The sequence below is a fragment of the Hoplias malabaricus genome, chromosome 9 (assembly GCF_029633855.1).
Source record: "Hoplias malabaricus isolate fHopMal1 chromosome 9, fHopMal1.hap1, whole genome shotgun sequence".
Taxonomy (NCBI): Eukaryota; Metazoa; Chordata; class Actinopteri; order Characiformes; family Erythrinidae; genus Hoplias; species Hoplias malabaricus.
This window is the reverse complement of record NC_089808.1, coordinates 33,928,795-33,948,209: the sequence shown is the minus strand read 5'-3', so window position 1 is coordinate 33,948,209 and position 19,415 is coordinate 33,928,795. Positions and strand designations below refer to the sequence as shown.

The 19,415-nt window shown below is 37.2% G+C and overlaps 3 protein-coding genes across 5 annotated transcripts in view; 1 reads left to right on the top strand and 2 right to left on the bottom strand.

Annotated features, from left to right (window-relative positions):
• The window catches only part of focad (focadhesin), a 61,709-nt gene extending 51,822 nt beyond the window's left edge, over positions 1–9,887 (top strand). Inside the window, exons 40-48 of one of the 3 annotated variants that reach the window (XR_010804147.1) lie at positions 593–770; positions 1,206–1,303; positions 1,998–2,252; positions 2,473–2,548; positions 3,195–3,264; positions 7,565–7,662; positions 8,357–8,611; positions 8,832–8,907; positions 9,554–9,887. Coding sequence is in view for 2 of the 3 variants with exons in the window: in XM_066680387.1 (XP_066536484.1) it covers positions 593–770; positions 1,206–1,303; positions 1,998–2,252; positions 2,473–2,548; positions 3,195–3,268 (681 nt within the window). In the remaining variant the exon portion in view is untranslated. Of the gene's footprint in view, positions 1–592; positions 771–1,205; positions 1,304–1,997; positions 2,253–2,472; positions 2,549–3,194; positions 3,529–7,564; positions 7,663–8,356; positions 8,612–8,831; positions 8,908–9,553 lie in introns of those variants that run through there. The other 2 variants (XM_066680388.1, XM_066680387.1) reach the window with 2 other exon arrangements.
• Positions 3,535–8,438, bottom strand: LOC136706772 (very-long-chain (3R)-3-hydroxyacyl-CoA dehydratase-like). Its single transcript, XM_066680390.1, has 5 exons — positions 8,334–8,438; positions 6,345–6,454; positions 6,018–6,124; positions 4,118–4,249; positions 3,535–4,002 (listed from the first exon to the last, which is right to left on the bottom strand). The coding sequence occupies exons 1-5, from the start codon at positions 8,352–8,354 to the stop codon at positions 3,920–3,922; spliced, it is 453 nt and encodes a 150-aa protein (XP_066536487.1). The 5' UTR covers positions 8,355–8,438; the 3' UTR covers positions 3,535–3,919.
• Positions 9,888–9,897: 10 nt separating the features above from the next.
• LOC136706771 (very-long-chain (3R)-3-hydroxyacyl-CoA dehydratase-like) lies at positions 9,898–18,453 on the bottom strand. The gene is made up of 7 exons (XM_066680389.1): positions 18,298–18,453; positions 16,053–16,159; positions 15,017–15,144; positions 12,702–12,811; positions 12,375–12,481; positions 10,477–10,608; positions 9,898–10,361 (listed from the first exon to the last, which is right to left on the bottom strand). The coding sequence occupies exons 1-7, from the start codon at positions 18,339–18,341 to the stop codon at positions 10,279–10,281; spliced, it is 711 nt and encodes a 236-aa protein (XP_066536486.1). The 5' UTR covers positions 18,342–18,453; the 3' UTR covers positions 9,898–10,278.
• Positions 18,454–19,415: the final 962 nt, after the last annotated feature.

Sequence of the window (19,415 nt, the reverse complement as noted above, 5' to 3'; positions counted from 1 at the left end):
TGTTTGGTCCTTGTGATATTTTGACCAAAGCATGTCATTAGCGATTCAAAATGTCTGTGTGTGTTTGCTTTGGGTGCTCTGGTTTTCTCCCACAGTTGAAAAGCACCTTCTGGTAGGTGGATTGTCAAATACAAGTTGTCCACAGATGTGAGTGTGTGATAACTGTGTGAGAGTGTGATAGTCTTTGATGGACTGGTGCTCTGTCCATCTTTAAATCGTCTAAACCAAAACACACACTTTTGGATACATCACCACGCAATGACAGGTGGTTAAAAATAACATTAACCTCTTATATGAGTTTTCACATTAGCCTCCGACCACTTCAGCCATCATAGAGCAAACTCCCTTCCTGATCCTGCTGAAATACCCCGTGGCATAGAAAAAGAATGCACTACAACGTTTGATAACGGAATAACAGAAGTATAAATGTACTGACACTATAATGTAAGTAATACAGTGTAGATATCGTTGTTTTACTTCGTCCTACACATCAGCTTCAAGCCCTTTATTTAACCATGGGGTTAGAGCAGGGAACCCTACACTGATCCACTCGAGTAGCTCTCCTCTGACTGATCTGTACTGACCTCTACAGACCAATGTGGAGAAGACCACCTTCATTCTCTCCTACTTCAGTTCAAAAGGCAGAATCCCACTCCTGGGCCTCAATGATGTCATCAGCACTGTCTTACAGAAAGGAAAGTGTGTGCCAGTCAGCTGGCTTCTACTGCAGTGTCTCTACCAATCACGAATGGCTTCCAGCCCTAACACAGGCAAGTTAATATTTTATATGCAGTTCAATGGTACATTATGTAGGTAAGAGGTTTATTTCGAATTTGCAAACTCATTAGAACTAACATGTTTGGTTAACATAAGCCTTTAGTAGAATGACCATACCTTGGACTCTGACTGAACACATTCGTATGCAAGAATCTGGTAATGAGGTTTAAATATACCAACATTAAACTGTGTTCTGTGTATTATTAGATTTACTGTACAGTCATTTATTGAGCATGTAGACTAGTCAAGGGAAAGCCAGCAGTTGCTGCCAGAAACTGAGAATATAAACACCAGCTACAAGAAAATGAAAGAGCTTGTGATGTTATGTAAAAATAAAAAAATTTAATTGTTGATCATAAATAATCTAGCAGCTATTCATGAGAACGTTTTGCAATTCCCTATTCAAACAGCTTTTGCTTTGCCTTTAGGTGTGGCCAAAAGAATGGAATGGCTGCTGGAGTTAATGGGGCATATCAGGAAAGTGGCATACGGAGCTCCTTCAGTGAAATGTACCAACATCAAAGAGGTGTGTAAAAGAAGAGGAAAAAAATATCAGACAAACACCTAATTGCGCCAAATGCATATTTAGATTCTGAAGGACATATAAAAAATAAATAGGCCTGAAAATTGTGGCCATAAATATATGTATATTGATCCTGCATTAGTGTGATTTGTGAGGGGAAATAAGAGAGCATATCAATGCAGGACAGGATCGAACTGTCACCATTTAGTTTTAGCTTTTGTGGAGTGACAGGTCATTAAACTCTCCACACACAGAAAGCAATACAAATCTGAGAGTTCAGTGCTGTAACAGTCATAAGCACTGACCTAGAGACCTGGAAATATGATGGTCAGAACATATTAGCCTGATTAGCAAAACTTCTGGAAGCTTCCTTTTCTAGGTGCTTGTTGATTTTCATTAATAACAATAGCATACAGCCTCAGAAACAACATAAATTTACTTATATTTACGACTGAAGTTTACATTCATTACACATACTTTACATTAGTGTGGTTTTAGCTTTGTTATTATGTTAGCTCATTAGCCTCACAGCTCCTTGGCAAAGCTAAGGAAGCAAACACACAACCTAGCTTGTCTGACTGACTGCTGCTTCTGTGGTTTCCCCCTTAAAAATTTCCCAACACAGTTCAGTTCTTATAGCAGGTTCCTCATATTGTGCTTGTGGTCAGCCTCACGTTTTTTTCATCCTTTCCCATAGGGTACAGACTTCCTGCTGGACGTTTTCGCTTCTGCTTTGGTATCTTGGGCAGACCACTCCATGCCTCTCCTCATTGGGGTCAGAGCCCAGTGGTTTCCATGGAAACAGTCACCCACCCATTACCCAGGCCTGCCCCATGGTCTCTTTGTAAATACTGTTAGCATTGACGAGTCACTTAAACAGTGTGTGCTAGCCATGCCACATACTCTGAAGCATCTACTGGACAAGGAGCCATGGAAGTCCCAGTCACAGAAGGTACAGATTATTCTGATACATTTTAAAGACTGTAGATGTTTTTACTACTTCACTGAACTTGAGAGCATTTAGAAAAGCTGAAGAATATATTGTGTTAATAATAATCCCTAGTTTTCAGAGTGGTGTAAGTGATCATAAATTGTAATAAAGCAATTACTACTTCATTATTGGGTTATTTTTAAAAGTTGAATATGAAAATGCACCTTCGTGTTTCTCACAGTTTATTGACTGGCTCTTCAGCATAGCGGAAGCTCCTGAGGAAGCTTTATCACACACTGCTATCTTTATAGCCAGAGGTGAGAAGCATCTTATTCATTTGTGGCTGTCTGACGGCTTTAACCAAATTTAACATGGTTTTCAAAACCAAAAAAGCTACTGCTTGCAACCTTTAAGTGCAGAAATTACTACCACTTCCTGTAAATCCTGTATTCTTCAATCCACTGGTCTCCAAAGTGAGAGGGCCATTGCAGGAAGGCATGTCTGAGCATGTGGGGCTCAAAAATGTTCTACAAAAGGGGGTACTGCAGAAAAAAGCTGGCACCCACTGTTGTAGGCTTTATAATGCTTTTACTTGACATACATATATAATTTATAGGTCTTGGCACAAGCGTTTACAGTTATATACAAATGGCTACTAAGTTAAATGATATTATTGAAAGAGAGTAAGACTTTGTGTTTCATGATATATTATAAAATCTGTCATAAAAACATTTAGCATAAATACTTATGGGCATTTAATTCCATACAATGCCTTATAAATGCAAAAATAAAGAATTATGTATGCAGGTTTCTTAGGAAATATTTCCCCAAATCTCTTCTTGAGCATTATCACGTGTCTGGTTTTAGAAACTCGTGTGTAGAGAGTTTAGGATTTAGTTTCAGATTAAAGAACAATATTGTCAATATTTCTCTTCATTAATATTCACTTTCTTTTCTTCTCAGCGACTTTACTGGCACTGAAATCCACCCCAGAGTTCAAAAAGAAGACAGTGTGGACCAGAGCATATGGCTGGTGACTTCAGTAACACAATTAGTCACAGTTAGCTTTTCTTCTTACAAAGAAACTCGTTTCTTTATAATTTCATTTTTTGTTTTTGTTTTTTTTTTTAGATACAAATTTAAATTGTAGGATTGATCAGAAAGTCTTGGAAAGCACTTGAAAGCACACAGAGGGAAGCTTGTGTATCAAGGTCCCTGGTGCAGAGTTTCACACATTCACAGGCTTAGGTTTGAGACTGTGAATAAGAGCAATCAAACCCATAAATCATGCCATACACTTCAGCCATTTTGAAATGCATCCTGTTTAGAAATGCTCTGTTACAAACATTTAGAGGTTTACTTCATGGTTGAAAATAAATGATGCTGCTGTATTAAAGAGATACTAGGCTGCATTTGTGTTTAGGCAGCAAAACAGTAAATCGTTGCAGATCAATTTAATTACCATTTAATCGTTTACACAAAAGGTGCAATATCTTGTGAAGTCCATTCCATATGTGCCACACTCTATGCTACGTTTACATTTACCCTACTCCAGTCCGAACTGGTAGAGAAAGACAGAACATAAGCAGACACCAAAGTGCATTTTTGCTTTTCCTTTTCGTGTCCTTTTCACTTAAACATGAGAGCTTCGTTTTGTATCTTTGCCGTAAGCATGAAAGTTCCTTCAGTTAACTCGTCTTTATCTTTGTTGTCCAGGACTTGAGCATTTGTCTCCTTTCCTCCAATAAGATCAGGACTGAGACACCAGTACCTTTAAAACAGAAATAAAAGTGTTCAGAACTGGGCTGTAAGCTAATCCTGCCTTTGCTGCGTTTATTAATTGCTGCTGGAAATGATAAATGAACAGGGTTCGGTTGGAGTCTCACCTGTGGCTAATAGTGGGAGGTAAGCCATTAGCACGTATGGAAAATGGACATAGACAGAAATAGGTGTTTTAAACTGTGCCGAATACGTCCCCTGTGACTCATAGTAAGGGAGCGTCAGGAAAATACTGATTCCTGAGAATAAGAGAAAAAGAGTTTTGTCAGGTAAAAATTACAGCAATAATAACATCAACTGCAGCTGGGGACTGAATCTGCTTCTTTAAGAGGTATTTAGAAGAGTGTGTTGTATTGTCTTATATTTTAGACGTTTTAGAGACAGCAGAGATAAAGCTATCAGTTTGTTGGCTGTTATGCAGCAGGAACGCTCTATCAACACATTTCCTGACCGCCCTCCAAACCACTCATCTTAGCCAACGCACGCACACACACACACACACACACACACACACACACACACAAACAAACAAACTCAGGCCTACTTACAGTCTCACTTCCTTTTTGTTCAAATATCTGTGTAGCCACACGGACAGTTTGAAGGCCTTATGACCCTTTTAGCCAGAGACTCAAACAATGGCCTGATTTCTGTTTACACTGCTGTAAAAATTCTAAAGACTGACCCAATATTTATTCTTATGTTTAAATAACATTCTCAGTCTAACTTCTTCAGATTTGCCAGTGAGATATTAATAGAGACACTGGTACTGATACAAAATTACTGGCCTATCTATGCTCTGTTACTAGCAAGTGTTGTCATGTCAGACTGAACTGAACAAGCGTTACAGAACACAAATATCTCTTTTAACCCAATGAGGAATATTATTGTACAACTCAGATTTAATCAAAATGTCAAAACTACATTTACTGTGCTGTTAGTTTCAAATGATATTGATCTGATGTGTCTTTGTCAGTCTATATGTGAGCAGAGCATGTCTATTGCCATTTCCAACAGTAGATTTACTGGTATAAGTCCACCTGTATTGGGAATTTTGGTCTGATGCTAGTATTTCATATTTTTTCACGTGCAAGTCTGCTTTTACAGATTCCAATACTGATCCATAAACATTTCCAGAATATAGAATTAGCAACTGTATCCCCCTGATTTAGCATTTACAGAGGAATGTAATGTGCCTTTGTAGAGATACTCACTCTGTATAGGACCACAAAAGAACCTATGCATTCTGCTCTTTTGAAATACATTTGTGTGTTTATTGTGAATTTGTGAATCCCCATTAGCCACAACAACATAGTTTAGTAATAAAGCATTTTAACCTCAAAACTTGACTGAACTTGATGCAACTGAACAATGTCTATTGTTTTAATTTGTTTTTGCAAAATCTGAATTGTATGCTATTGTTCCTTATTTGGTCCATAAAATTGAACGATATGGATGGATACTATATACAGATTAATAAAGACTGTACAAGCAAAACCGCAGTGCTGTCCTAAATAGTTTGAATATACATTCGTTAGGTTAGATTTCACTTGTAACGTTTTGTAAAACGTTTAGACCCCAGCTGAATTATGAGAAAACATTTATTTCTGATCATTTCAGACATACAGGCCCTGAACAAATTATTTATCATACAATCAGGAGACAATGGCAATTAACAATGGACCTACAAGGCTTTAGAAATCTGCCATTACCAAGAAACTAACTAAACTAACTGAAGTGTGAACAGAAACTCCTCTCTACAGGTTTGTGATGTCAATAACTTTTCGTCTTCTCTGCAAACAGAAAACTGAAATATATTTAATTACACAATGGACTGCACAAATCAAATGAGTGAACATACTTAAAGTTAATAATGAAATCTGAACAAATAGTGCGATTGAATGCAAATACTCATTTCAAAACATTATTCACAGCCAGTGAAATGCTATTGGGGCGTTTGGTTAAACTACGTGATATTCATTTTTCTATTGTATAATGCTGATGTCGTACCTTCTACAATCACAGACAATACATAAACTGGGATGGAGACAGTGTATCGCGCCCACAGCATGTTGAATGATGGAGAACTGATGAGACACAGCAGCTCATATGGATACCTAGAAGACACAGCTGTGCTATTGATGTTCATTGAAATTAATATTCAGAAAGGCCCCATAAACTAGGCTTCAGACCACAAATAAGAGATGTTTATATTTGACTCGACAGATTGAAATATACAGTACTTTCCACAACATTGCATTAGTAGAAATGTTTTATGTTTAGAATATCAATAATGAAAAACTGTTTTGTTAAATATTACTTGTGGAGGCTACGTACCTTAACAGATCTAATATATTCCACATATAAAATAGAACACACACTACTGTGTTACTCTGAAACTCCTCTTGACTGATGATCAGGAATAAAAGGAAATTCCTCTCCATCACCTGACAAGGAAATGGAGAAAGATAAATCATATTTTTCTTAATAGAAATCAACAAATGTGAAGTAAATTATTTTGATATTTTGTGGCAGGTAAGGTAAAACATACACTATATAGACAAACATACTAATATAGGCTAAACACATACACTATATAGACAAACATGCTAATATAGGCTAAACACATACACTATATAGACAAACATGCTAATATAGGCTAAACACATACACTATATAGACAAACATACTAATATAGGCTAAACACATACACTATATAGACAAACATGCTAATATAGGCTAAACACATACACTATATAGACAAACATGCTAATATAGGCTAAACACATACACTATATAGACAAACATGCTAATATAGGCTAAACACATACACTATACACTATATAGACAAATATGCTAATATAGGCTAAACACATACACTATATAGACAAACATGCTAATATAGGCTAAACACATACACTATATAGACAAACATACTAATATAGGCTAAACACATACACTATATAGACAAACATGCTAATATAGGCTAAACACATACACTATATAGACAAACATGCTAATATAGGCTAAACACATACACTATATAGACAAACATACTAATATAGGCTAAACACATACACTATATAGACAAACATGCTAATATAGGCTAAACACATACACTATATAGACAAACATGCTAATATAGGCTAAACACATACACTATATAGACAAACATGCTAATATAGGCTAAACACATACACTATACACTATATAGACAAATATGCTAATATAGGCTAAACACATACACTATATAGATAAACATGCTAATATAGGCTAAACACACACTACATAGACAAATATGCTAATATAGGCTAAACACATACACTATATAGAGATAAACACATACACTATATAGACAAACATGCTAATATAGGCTAAACACATACAGCAGTTGCTGCCAGAAACTGAGAATATAAACACCAGCTACAAGAAAATGAAAGAGCTTGTGATGTTATGTAAAAATAAAAAAATTTAATTGTTGATCATAAATAATCTAGCAGCTATTCATGAGAACGTTTTGCAATTCCCTATTCAAACAGCTTTTGCTTTGCCTTTAGGTGTGGCCAAAAGAATGGAATGGCTGCTGGAGTTAATGGGGCATATCAGGAAAGTGGCATACGGAGCTCCTTCAGTGAAATGTACCAACATCAAAGAGGTGTGTAAAAGAAGAGGAAAAAAATATCAGACAAACACCTAATTGCGCCAAATGCATATTTAGATTCTGAAGGACATATAAAAAATAAATAGGCCTGAAAATTGTGGCCATAAATATATGTATATTGATCCTGCATTAGTGTGATTTGTGAGGGGAAATAAGAGAGCATATCAATGCAGGACAGGATCGAACTGTCACCATTTAGTTTTAGCTTTTGTGGAGTGACAGGTCATTAAACTCTCCACACACAGAAAGCAATACAAATCTGAGAGTTCAGTGCTGTAACAGTCATAAGCACTGACCTAGAGACCTGGAAATATGATGGTCAGAACATATTAGCCTGATTAGCAAAACTTCTGGAAGCTTCCTTTTCTAGGTGCTTGTTGATTTTCATTAATAACAATAGCATACAGCCTCAGAAACAACATAAATTTACTTATATTTACGACTGAAGTTTACATTCATTACACATACTTTACATTAGTGTGGTTTTAGCTTTGTTATTATGTTAGCTCATTAGCCTCACAGCTCCTTGGCAAAGCTAAGGAAGCAAACACACAACCTAGCTTGTCTGACTGACTGCTGCTTCTGTGGTTTCCCCCTTAAAAATTTCCCAACACAGTTCAGTTCTTATAGCAGGTTCCTCATATTGTGCTTGTGGTCAGCCTCACGTTTTTTTCATCCTTTCCCATAGGGTACAGACTTCCTGCTGGACGTTTTCGCTTCTGCTTTGGTATCTTGGGCAGACCACTCCATGCCTCTCCTCATTGGGGTCAGAGCCCAGTGGTTTCCATGGAAACAGTCACCCACCCATTACCCAGGCCTGCCCCATGGTCTCTTTGTAAATACTGTTAGCATTGACGAGTCACTTAAACAGTGTGTGCTAGCCATGCCACATACTCTGAAGCATCTACTGGACAAGGAGCCATGGAAGTCCCAGTCACAGAAGGTACAGATTATTCTGATACATTTTAAAGACTGTAGATGTTTTTACTACTTCACTGAACTTGAGAGCATTTAGAAAAGCTGAAGAATATATTGTGTTAATAATAATCCCTAGTTTTCAGAGTGGTGTAAGTGATCATAAATTGTAATAAAGCAATTACTACTTCATTATTGGGTTATTTTTAAAAGTTGAATATGAAAATGCACCTTCGTGTTTCTCACAGTTTATTGACTGGCTCTTCAGCATAGCGGAAGCTCCTGAGGAAGCTTTATCACACACTGCTATCTTTATAGCCAGAGGTGAGAAGCATCTTATTCATTTGTGGCTGTCTGACGGCTTTAACCAAATTTAACATGGTTTTCAAAACCAAAAAAGCTACTGCTTGCAACCTTTAAGTGCAGAAATTACTACCACTTCCTGTAAATCCTGTATTCTTCAATCCACTGGTCTCCAAAGTGAGAGGGCCATTGCAGGAAGGCATGTCTGAGCATGTGGGGCTCAAAAATGTTCTACAAAAGGGGGTACTGCAGAAAAAAGCTGGCACCCACTGTTGTAGGCTTTATAATGCTTTTACTTGACATACATATATAATTTATAGGTCTTGGCACAAGCGTTTACAGTTATATACAAATGGCTACTAAGTTAAATGATATTATTGAAAGAGAGTAAGACTTTGTGTTTCATGATATATTATAAAATCTGTCATAAAAACATTTAGCATAAATACTTATGGGCATTTAATTCCATACAATGCCTTATAAATGCAAAAATAAAGAATTATGTATGCAGGTTTCTTAGGAAATATTTCCCCAAATCTCTTCTTGAGCATTATCACGTGTCTGGTTTTAGAAACTCGTGTGTAGAGAGTTTAGGATTTAGTTTCAGATTAAAGAACAATATTGTCAATATTTCTCTTCATTAATATTCACTTTCTTTTCTTCTCAGCGACTTTACTGGCACTGAAATCCACCCCAGAGTTCAAAAAGAAGACAGTGTGGACCAGAGCATATGGCTGGTGACTTCAGTAACACAATTAGTCACAGTTAGCTTTTCTTCTTACAAAGAAACTCGTTTCTTTATAATTTCATTTTTTGTTTTTGTTTTTTTTTTTAGATACAAATTTAAATTGTAGGATTGATCAGAAAGTCTTGGAAAGCACTTGAAAGCACACAGAGGGAAGCTTGTGTATCAAGGTCCCTGGTGCAGAGTTTCACACATTCACAGGCTTAGGTTTGAGACTGTGAATAAGAGCAATCAAACCCATAAATCATGCCATACACTTCAGCCATTTTGAAATGCATCCTGTTTAGAAATGCTCTGTTACAAACATTTAGAGGTTTACTTCATGGTTGAAAATAAATGATGCTGCTGTATTAAAGAGATACTAGGCTGCATTTGTGTTTAGGCAGCAAAACAGTAAATCGTTGCAGATCAATTTAATTACCATTTAATCGTTTACACAAAAGGTGCAATATCTTGTGAAGTCCATTCCATATGTGCCACACTCTATGCTACGTTTACATTTACCCTACTCCAGTCCGAACTGGTAGAGAAAGACAGAACATAAGCAGACACCAAAGTGCATTTTTGCTTTTCCTTTTCGTGTCCTTTTCACTTAAACATGAGAGCTTCGTTTTGTATCTTTGCCGTAAGCATGAAAGTTCCTTCAGTTAACTCGTCTTTATCTTTGTTGTCCAGGACTTGAGCATTTGTCTCCTTTCCTCCAATAAGATCAGGACTGAGACACCAGTACCTTTAAAACAGAAATAAAAGTGTTCAGAACTGGGCTGTAAGCTAATCCTGCCTTTGCTGCGTTTATTAATTGCTGCTGGAAATGATAAATGAACAGGGTTCGGTTGGAGTCTCACCTGTGGCTAATAGTGGGAGGTAAGCCATTAGCACGTATGGAAAATGGACATAGACAGAAATAGGTGTTTTAAACTGTGCCGAATACGTCCCCTGTGACTCATAGTAAGGGAGCGTCAGGAAAATACTGATTCCTGAGAATAAGAGAAAAAGAGTTTTGTCAGGTAAAAATTACAGCAATAATAACATCAACTGCAGCTGGGGACTGAATCTGCTTCTTTAAGAGGTATTTAGAAGAGTGTGTTGTATTGTCTTATATTTTAGACGTTTTAGAGACAGCAGAGATAAAGCTATCAGTTTGTTGGCTGTTATGCAGCAGGAACGCTCTATCAACACATTTCCTGACCGCCCTCCAAACCACTCATCTTAGCCAACGCACGCACACACACACACACACACACACACACACACACACAAACAAACAAACTCAGGCCTACTTACAGTCTCACTTCCTTTTTGTTCAAATATCTGTGTAGCCACACGGACAGTTTGAAGGCCTTATGACCCTTTTAGCCAGAGACTCAAACAATGGCCTGATTTCTGTTTACACTGCTGTAAAAATTCTAAAGACTGACCCAATATTTATTCTTATGTTTAAATAACATTCTCAGTCTAACTTCTTCAGATTTGCCAGTGAGATATTAATAGAGACACTGGTACTGATACAAAATTACTGGCCTATCTATGCTCTGTTACTAGCAAGTGTTGTCATGTCAGACTGAACTGAACAAGCGTTACAGAACACAAATATCTCTTTTAACCCAATGAGGAATATTATTGTACAACTCAGATTTAATCAAAATGTCAAAACTACATTTACTGTGCTGTTAGTTTCAAATGATATTGATCTGATGTGTCTTTGTCAGTCTATATGTGAGCAGAGCATGTCTATTGCCATTTCCAACAGTAGATTTACTGGTATAAGTCCACCTGTATTGGGAATTTTGGTCTGATGCTAGTATTTCATATTTTTTCACGTGCAAGTCTGCTTTTACAGATTCCAATACTGATCCATAAACATTTCCAGAATATAGAATTAGCAACTGTATCCCCCTGATTTAGCATTTACAGAGGAATGTAATGTGCCTTTGTAGAGATACTCACTCTGTATAGGACCACAAAAGAACCTATGCATTCTGCTCTTTTGAAATACATTTGTGTGTTTATTGTGAATTTGTGAATCCCCATTAGCCACAACAACATAGTTTAGTAATAAAGCATTTTAACCTCAAAACTTGACTGAACTTGATGCAACTGAACAATGTCTATTGTTTTAATTTGTTTTTGCAAAATCTGAATTGTATGCTATTGTTCCTTATTTGGTCCATAAAATTGAACGATATGGATGGATACTATATACAGATTAATAAAGACTGTACAAGCAAAACCGCAGTGCTGTCCTAAATAGTTTGAATATACATTCGTTAGGTTAGATTTCACTTGTAACGTTTTGTAAAACGTTTAGACCCCAGCTGAATTATGAGAAAACATTTATTTCTGATCATTTCAGACATACAGGCCCTGAACAAATTATTTATCATACAATCAGGAGACAATGGCAATTAACAATGGACCTACAAGGCTTTAGAAATCTGCCATTACCAAGAAACTAACTAAACTAACTGAAGTGTGAACAGAAACTCCTCTCTACAGGTTTGTGATGTCAATAACTTTTCGTCTTCTCTGCAAACAGAAAACTGAAATATATTTAATTACACAATGGACTGCACAAATCAAATGAGTGAACATACTTAAAGTTAATAATGAAATCTGAACAAATAGTGCGATTGAATGCAAATACTCATTTCAAAACATTATTCACAGCCAGTGAAATGCTATTGGGGCGTTTGGTTAAACTACGTGATATTCATTTTTCTATTGTATAATGCTGATGTCGTACCTTCTACAATCACAGACAATACATAAACTGGGATGGAGACAGTGTATCGCGCCCACAGCATGTTGAATGATGGAGAACTGATGAGACACAGCAGCTCATATGGATACCTAGAAGACACAGCTGTGCTATTGATGTTCATTGAAATTAATATTCAGAAAGGCCCCATAAACTAGGCTTCAGACCACAAATAAGAGATGTTTATATTTGACTCGACAGATTGAAATATACAGTACTTTCCACAACATTGCATTAGTAGAAATGTTTTATGTTTAGAATATCAATAATGAAAAACTGTTTTGTTAAATATTACTTGTGGAGGCTACGTACCTTAACAGATCTAATATATTCCACATATAAAATAGAACACACACTACTGTGTTACTCTGAAACTCCTCTTGACTGATGATCAGGAATAAAAGGAAATTCCTCTCCATCACCTGACAAGGAAATGGAGAAAGATAAATCATATTTTTCTTAATAGAAATCAACAAATGTGAAGTAAATTATTTTGATATTTTGTGGCAGGTAAGGTAAAACATACACTATATAGACAAACATACTAATATAGGCTAAACACATACACTATATAGACAAACATGCTAATATAGGCTAAACACATACACTATATAGACAAACATGCTAATATAGGCTAAACACATACACTATATAGACAAACATACTAATATAGGCTAAACACATACACTATATAGACAAACATGCTAATATAGGCTAAACACATACACTATATAGACAAACATGCTAATATAGGCTAAACACATACACTATATAGACAAACATGCTAATATAGGCTAAACACATACACTATACACTATATAGACAAATATGCTAATATAGGCTAAACACATACACTATATAGACAAACATGCTAATATAGGCTAAACACATACACTATATAGACAAACATACTAATATAGGCTAAACACATACACTATATAGACAAACATGCTAATATAGGCTAAACACATACACTATATAGACAAACATGCTAATATAGGCTAAACACATACACTATATAGACAAACATACTAATATAGGCTAAACACATACACTATATAGACAAACATGCTAATATAGGCTAAACACATACACTATATAGACAAACATGCTAATATAGGCTAAACACATACACTATATAGACAAACATGCTAATATAGGCTAAACACATACACTATACACTATATAGACAAATATGCTAATATAGGCTAAACACATACACTATATAGATAAACATGCTAATATAGGCTAAACACACACTACATAGACAAATATGCTAATATAGGCTAAACACATACACTATATAGAGATAAACACATACACTATATAGACAAACATGCTAATATAGGCTAAACACATACACTATATAGACAAATATGCTAATATAGGCTAACACATACACTATATAGACAAATATGCTAATATAGGCTAACACATACACTATATAGACAAATATGCTAATATAGGCTAAACACATACACTATATAGAGATAAACACACTATATAGACAAATATGCTAATATAGGCTAAACACATACACTATATAGACAAATATGCTAATATAGGCTAAACACATACACTATATAGAGATAAACACATACACTATATAGACAAACATGCTAATATAGGCTAAACACATACACTATATAGACAAATATGCTAATATAGGCTAACACATACACTATATAGACAAATATGCTAATATAGGCTAAACACATACACTATATAGACAAACATGCTAATATAGGCTAAACACATACACTATATAGACAAACATGCTAATAGAGATAAACATACACTAAATAGACAAACATGCTAATATAGGCTGGATTAGCATCATTGGCTCCTTATTACAAATGCCCCTTTCACACATGCATGGTAATCTAGAGTTGTTCCGGAGTTTACCCGGAGGAGATGGATGTGTGAACGTGACCACCTGCATCATTCATACCGGACCTTCCCTGTCCTGTGTCAGAATTGGCTCCCTTTTCAATATTCCCTAGATTATTAACTAGTGAACTTTTATAGGGAGCTGAATTCAGTGGGGTAGTGAATGATTTCGGACACTACCTTGTGTGGGTTTTTACGAAACCACGCTGTGGATTAGAGGTAATCTGATATCTGATAGTGTACATGGGTTGTACAGTACTTTTTGCAGTGCATTTTTGGATTGTTTGCATGCACTAAAAATTGTACACTAAGTTTTCGAACACTAATACAAAACGGCGGTACCCCAAAATAGTGCACTATAAAGTGAATAGGGCACAGTTTCGGACACAGCGCCGGACTTTACCCTCATCGTGGATAAATGTGTGAAAGGGGCAAAAGACTACTCCACCTCATCCATAGGTTGCTCCGTCACACCAGACAAAACAGTTCCACTGCTGTACAGCTGAATGCTTGTTTTTATTATTATTATTATAACCCTCTGGCTGATACTTGGCAGTGAGCATTGTAACATTAGGTCAGGGGAAGCTGCTCCTAAGCTCCCGTTTCATATAGCATATTTCTGTGGAGAGTATACAAGCCATGTGTACACAATTGATATCTGTGTTAGCAATGGGTGCACAGTAAGGTGGTTTATCATATTATATCATATTCATCATTATACATAACATCAGTGTTACCTGGACAAAGCGAGGGAGGAGTCTACACTCTTCAAGCCCGTCTGCTATGTGGAAGAGCTCAAGTATTGACAAAAGCTGGCACATACACATCATCACTCCCACAAAATAGAATGTGCCAGCTAAAGCATCTAAAGAGAGAATAAGACTAGGTAGATTATTAAATATAAGATGAGAAGCAGAAATACTGCAATGAGGTGAAACTGGTTATTTTTGTTGCCTATAATTTATGTTCCAGATCATAGTGCTTGCTTTTCCACCATCTTAAAACCCTGCTCTATAACTGTACGTGGTCTGCCACTTTATGGCTGAGTTGCTGTGGTTCCTAAATGCTTTTACTTTTCACTAATACCACTCACAGATGATCATGGAATATGTAGGAAGGGTGGAATTTCACAAACTTAATGTTGCGACTGTGGCATCCTGCTACAGCACCTTGCATGAATTAAGTGAGGCCTTTGGAATGACCCATTCTTTCACAAATATTTATTAAGCTAGACTGTATGTATAAGTGCTGGATTTTAAACATTTGTAGCAATGGGACTGAATCACACACTTGAAATCAATGATCCATCCCAATACTTTGTAGAGTGTATGAGTAACTCTTAGATCAGCAATGCAACTCTGCAGTGGGCCCAGGTATACCCCTATATTTATACAAATCACAAAACTGTCCCAATATTTTGCTTCCTACGTCTTTCTGTGGTGGAATGCAGATAGAATATAGTGAGACATAAATGTTATGCTTCTGGAGAAGTATGATGCATAATTTAGCCTCATAGCAACTGTCTTTTAGTGGAGTCCTTAACATCTTTTACACCATTACTCTGCGTTCATGTTATGTTTTTTTATTTATTTGTATTATTTTTGCCCAATTTATCATTCTTTTTCCTCTAGCATGTGTTTACAAACTTATCAGCAACCACTTTCTGCTGATTTCGCAAGAAAGCAAAGGCACAGGCTGCAGAAACCTAAACAACGGTAACGCTCCCCCTTCACTCTGTTTATTTAGGGTGGAGAGCTAAAAGCTGTTGCTTACCGCAGCCAAATGAGAGAAATCTGGCAGACATGTTTGCAAAGATCCATGTGTGTCCACAAAACTGTAGCAAATAATACAGGAACAGATAGGCCAGCCCAATGCTGTACCTGGTAAAACACAGTAAAGCATTACTGAGGCAATTTAAGACTTCTCCACAATGCAATGCTGTATGGAGCAAAAATGTCATTGTATAGTTAGTTTTCAGACAGTCGCACATTTTTCAAAATCAAGATGTAATTGAAGTGGAGACTTTAAACTGTTTAATAATTCCAGACTTTTACACAGTACCCTCATTTTTGCAGTCTCAGATGGGGCCTGTAACTAACTAACTAAATAAATAACATTTTTTAAATGTCTGTTTGATTCTAAGTGCTGAATTTGAATGTGGTTTGTTTATGGGAGCTCTCAATATATGGTCCAGAAAGGCATCAATGCAAAATAAGCGATCAGACAGATAGACACGCGCAAGACAACGAACGTGGATGATCACCTTACTCACCTTATAATAATTATTATTATTGCTGAAGTCAAACACAACCTCTATATTTACACTGAGGTTAGGCCAGGTTAGACCTTGTTAGAAAATATAGAGAAAAGCCTGTCCAGTTCTAGAGATGAATCCAAGTTGATGGGAAGTATTAAGGCAAAATGCAATCTTAAACCTTAACGAGACAAAAACACTGGTAACATGTTAAAAATATTCAGTAATCCATCCATCCATCCATTATCTGTAACCGCTTATCCAATTTTAGGGTTGCGGGGGGTCCAGAGTCTACCTGGAATCATCGGGCGCAAGGCGGGAATACACCCTGGAGGGGACGCCAGTCCTTCACAGGGCAACACAGACACACACACATTCACTCAAACCTACGGACACTTTTGAGTCACCAATCCACCTGCAACGTGTGTTTTTGGACTGTGGGAGGAAACCGGAGCACCCGGAGGAAACCCACGCAGACACAGGGAGAACACACCAACTCCTCACAGACAGTCACCCGGAGCTGGAATCGAACCCACAACCTCCAGGTCCCTGGAGCTGTGCGACTGCGACACTACCTGCTGCACCACCTTGCCGCCCTTCCCTGGACATAATATGTATAATATATTTATTTATATGAAGCTTTCTGAGTTTCATTTTTAATAGCACAGTGTATCATTCTACATTTTGTAGATTTCTGTCTGTACTTAACATCCCTTAAGAGTTAGAAGTAAAAAGAGAATTGAGGTTGCTTTTGTTCCATGTTTTAAAAATATTTAAACATTTAAAAATATAGTGCATCATTATATTTGTATAATAAGATATTAAATTGCTTTTAGCATACTGTCGGTTCAGCTACAAATTACAACATAAAGTCCATCGGTAAAGAAAGGACTTCATCTTTTTTTGCTTGTGTAACTTTGCTTGTGGTATTTAGGAACTACTTGACTGCTGCTTGCTCATTTGAATGTTGCAGTTAGCGATACCTATTGTGGACACAGACATTCAGCTGTTCATGTAGTTTGTGTAATGAAATCATTTAATGGCTGCACACAGGTCTACAGGTACCATGCCCAGTGCGGTAGGGATAGTGTCAGCTAGAGGGGTATAAACCCTGGTGGTGGAACAATGGAACTTAATTCTATGGAGTGATGGACCTCACCTCATTAAAGTTCACTTATCCTCAAACAACTGTGTCGTGCAGTTACAAGATAAATGTTGCAGGAGAAAAAGACTTCAAGGAAAGGCAGTCCAACAGATGAGTGTGATGTTTTTAACTGAAGCTGTTCTATGCCCCATAGGAGCCTGACTAGATAGCCTAAGTACTGCCCTGCATTTGAATAAAAACAGGCAAGGTTTGATAGTGCATTTTCCTGCTAAAATGAATGCATATTTCCTTTTTTTATTGTTATTTAATAAAGTCTAGGGTTAGAGTTGGGTTTTCTGGGGGGGAGAAAGCATTTAAAGCGCTGAATTAGTATTTATTCTCTCTACAAATACAAATTTTCAATGAAAACATTAATAAAGCAAGCCATGTGGCCAGGTGTAATCAAATAAGTGTCCACATACGACCCCTGAGTGATACCGTGGACGTGTTTCTCTTTAGCTCTGACTGAATGTTTCTCTGAGAGAAGAGTAGCGTGTGTGAAGGGAGTGTAACGCCCACCGCGAGGGTGAACCCAGCCCTTGACTTCCACAAAAACAAACCCCTGAAAACACACAGTAACCAAGTAAATAACCGCTGACCGAGTGTGTGATAGGGTTTACCTCATAGTCCTCGCTCCTCCGCTGAGGCTGTGCTCCATTTCCATCTCTTTTCTGGAAATGAACTCCGAAACTCACTGTCCTTCACAATCTCCCGGTGACGTCAGAGGGGCAGGACCTCAGCGGGTTTCCCAGAGTCTAAAAAAACTGCACTGAACTGCGGGCGTATTTGAGACTGCATGGGGCCATCACCAGCCTGACTGCTTTTGATCTACGTTTTAAAAGTATGCTACATATATAGATGTTTTATGTTATAGAACGCACCTGAGTGACCGGGGCTCTCAGCTCTTTGAGATGTTTACACGTGTAGTTTAGGGTGACCAGATCTGAGATGGTGAAAAAGAGGACACGTCTCGTGTCGGGTGGGGGGGGGGGGGGTGATGAGGTCACGCCCCTCGCTGCCGTTGTATCCTTAGCTGAACCTATGTGTGCACCTTTATTTGCTACACATGGGAAAACATTTGAGTTTCGTTTTTAATTCATCCGAGAACTTACGTTTACGTTTCAGCATAGCTGCTCGAGATGAGGGTGGGTACATGAGCTTTGCCTGACGTAAACAAGGACTACTGACGTGCAGACTGACCAATTAAATGTTTACAGAGAAGGTTGTCGACCAATAACGGTAGCTCTACAGGCAGACCGTCCAATCAGAAGATTTTAGGCTACTTCACCACGCCCCCTTCTCACTCAAGCGAACCAATCGGAGTAGGGGAGGGCGGGACTAGTTTGTGAACGAAACTTCTCGAAGTTCTATGTAAGCTCTAGAAAAACAAAATCCCGGATGTTTGTGAAATTCCGCCCGGACATTTTTTAAGTCTAAAAAAGAGGACGTCTGGTCACCCTAGTGTAGTTAGCTGTTTGCTAAAGTAGCTTATAGAATAATCATTTCCACTCCATTGGTGCCAGAATGTAATGCCTACGCCATTAGAGGTGGAATAGAAAATTTGAATAAGGCGAACTTAAATTTAAATTAAATTTGAACCCCTCGCCTGTTGAGTGAAGGGCAACTACAGAAATGCAATTAGGGTGATGTTGGCCTCCAACCAATTTTTTTTTTACACTTTAAATGTTACGTATTGGAATATTTAAGATTGAAACCAAACTCATCAATTGATTTACAG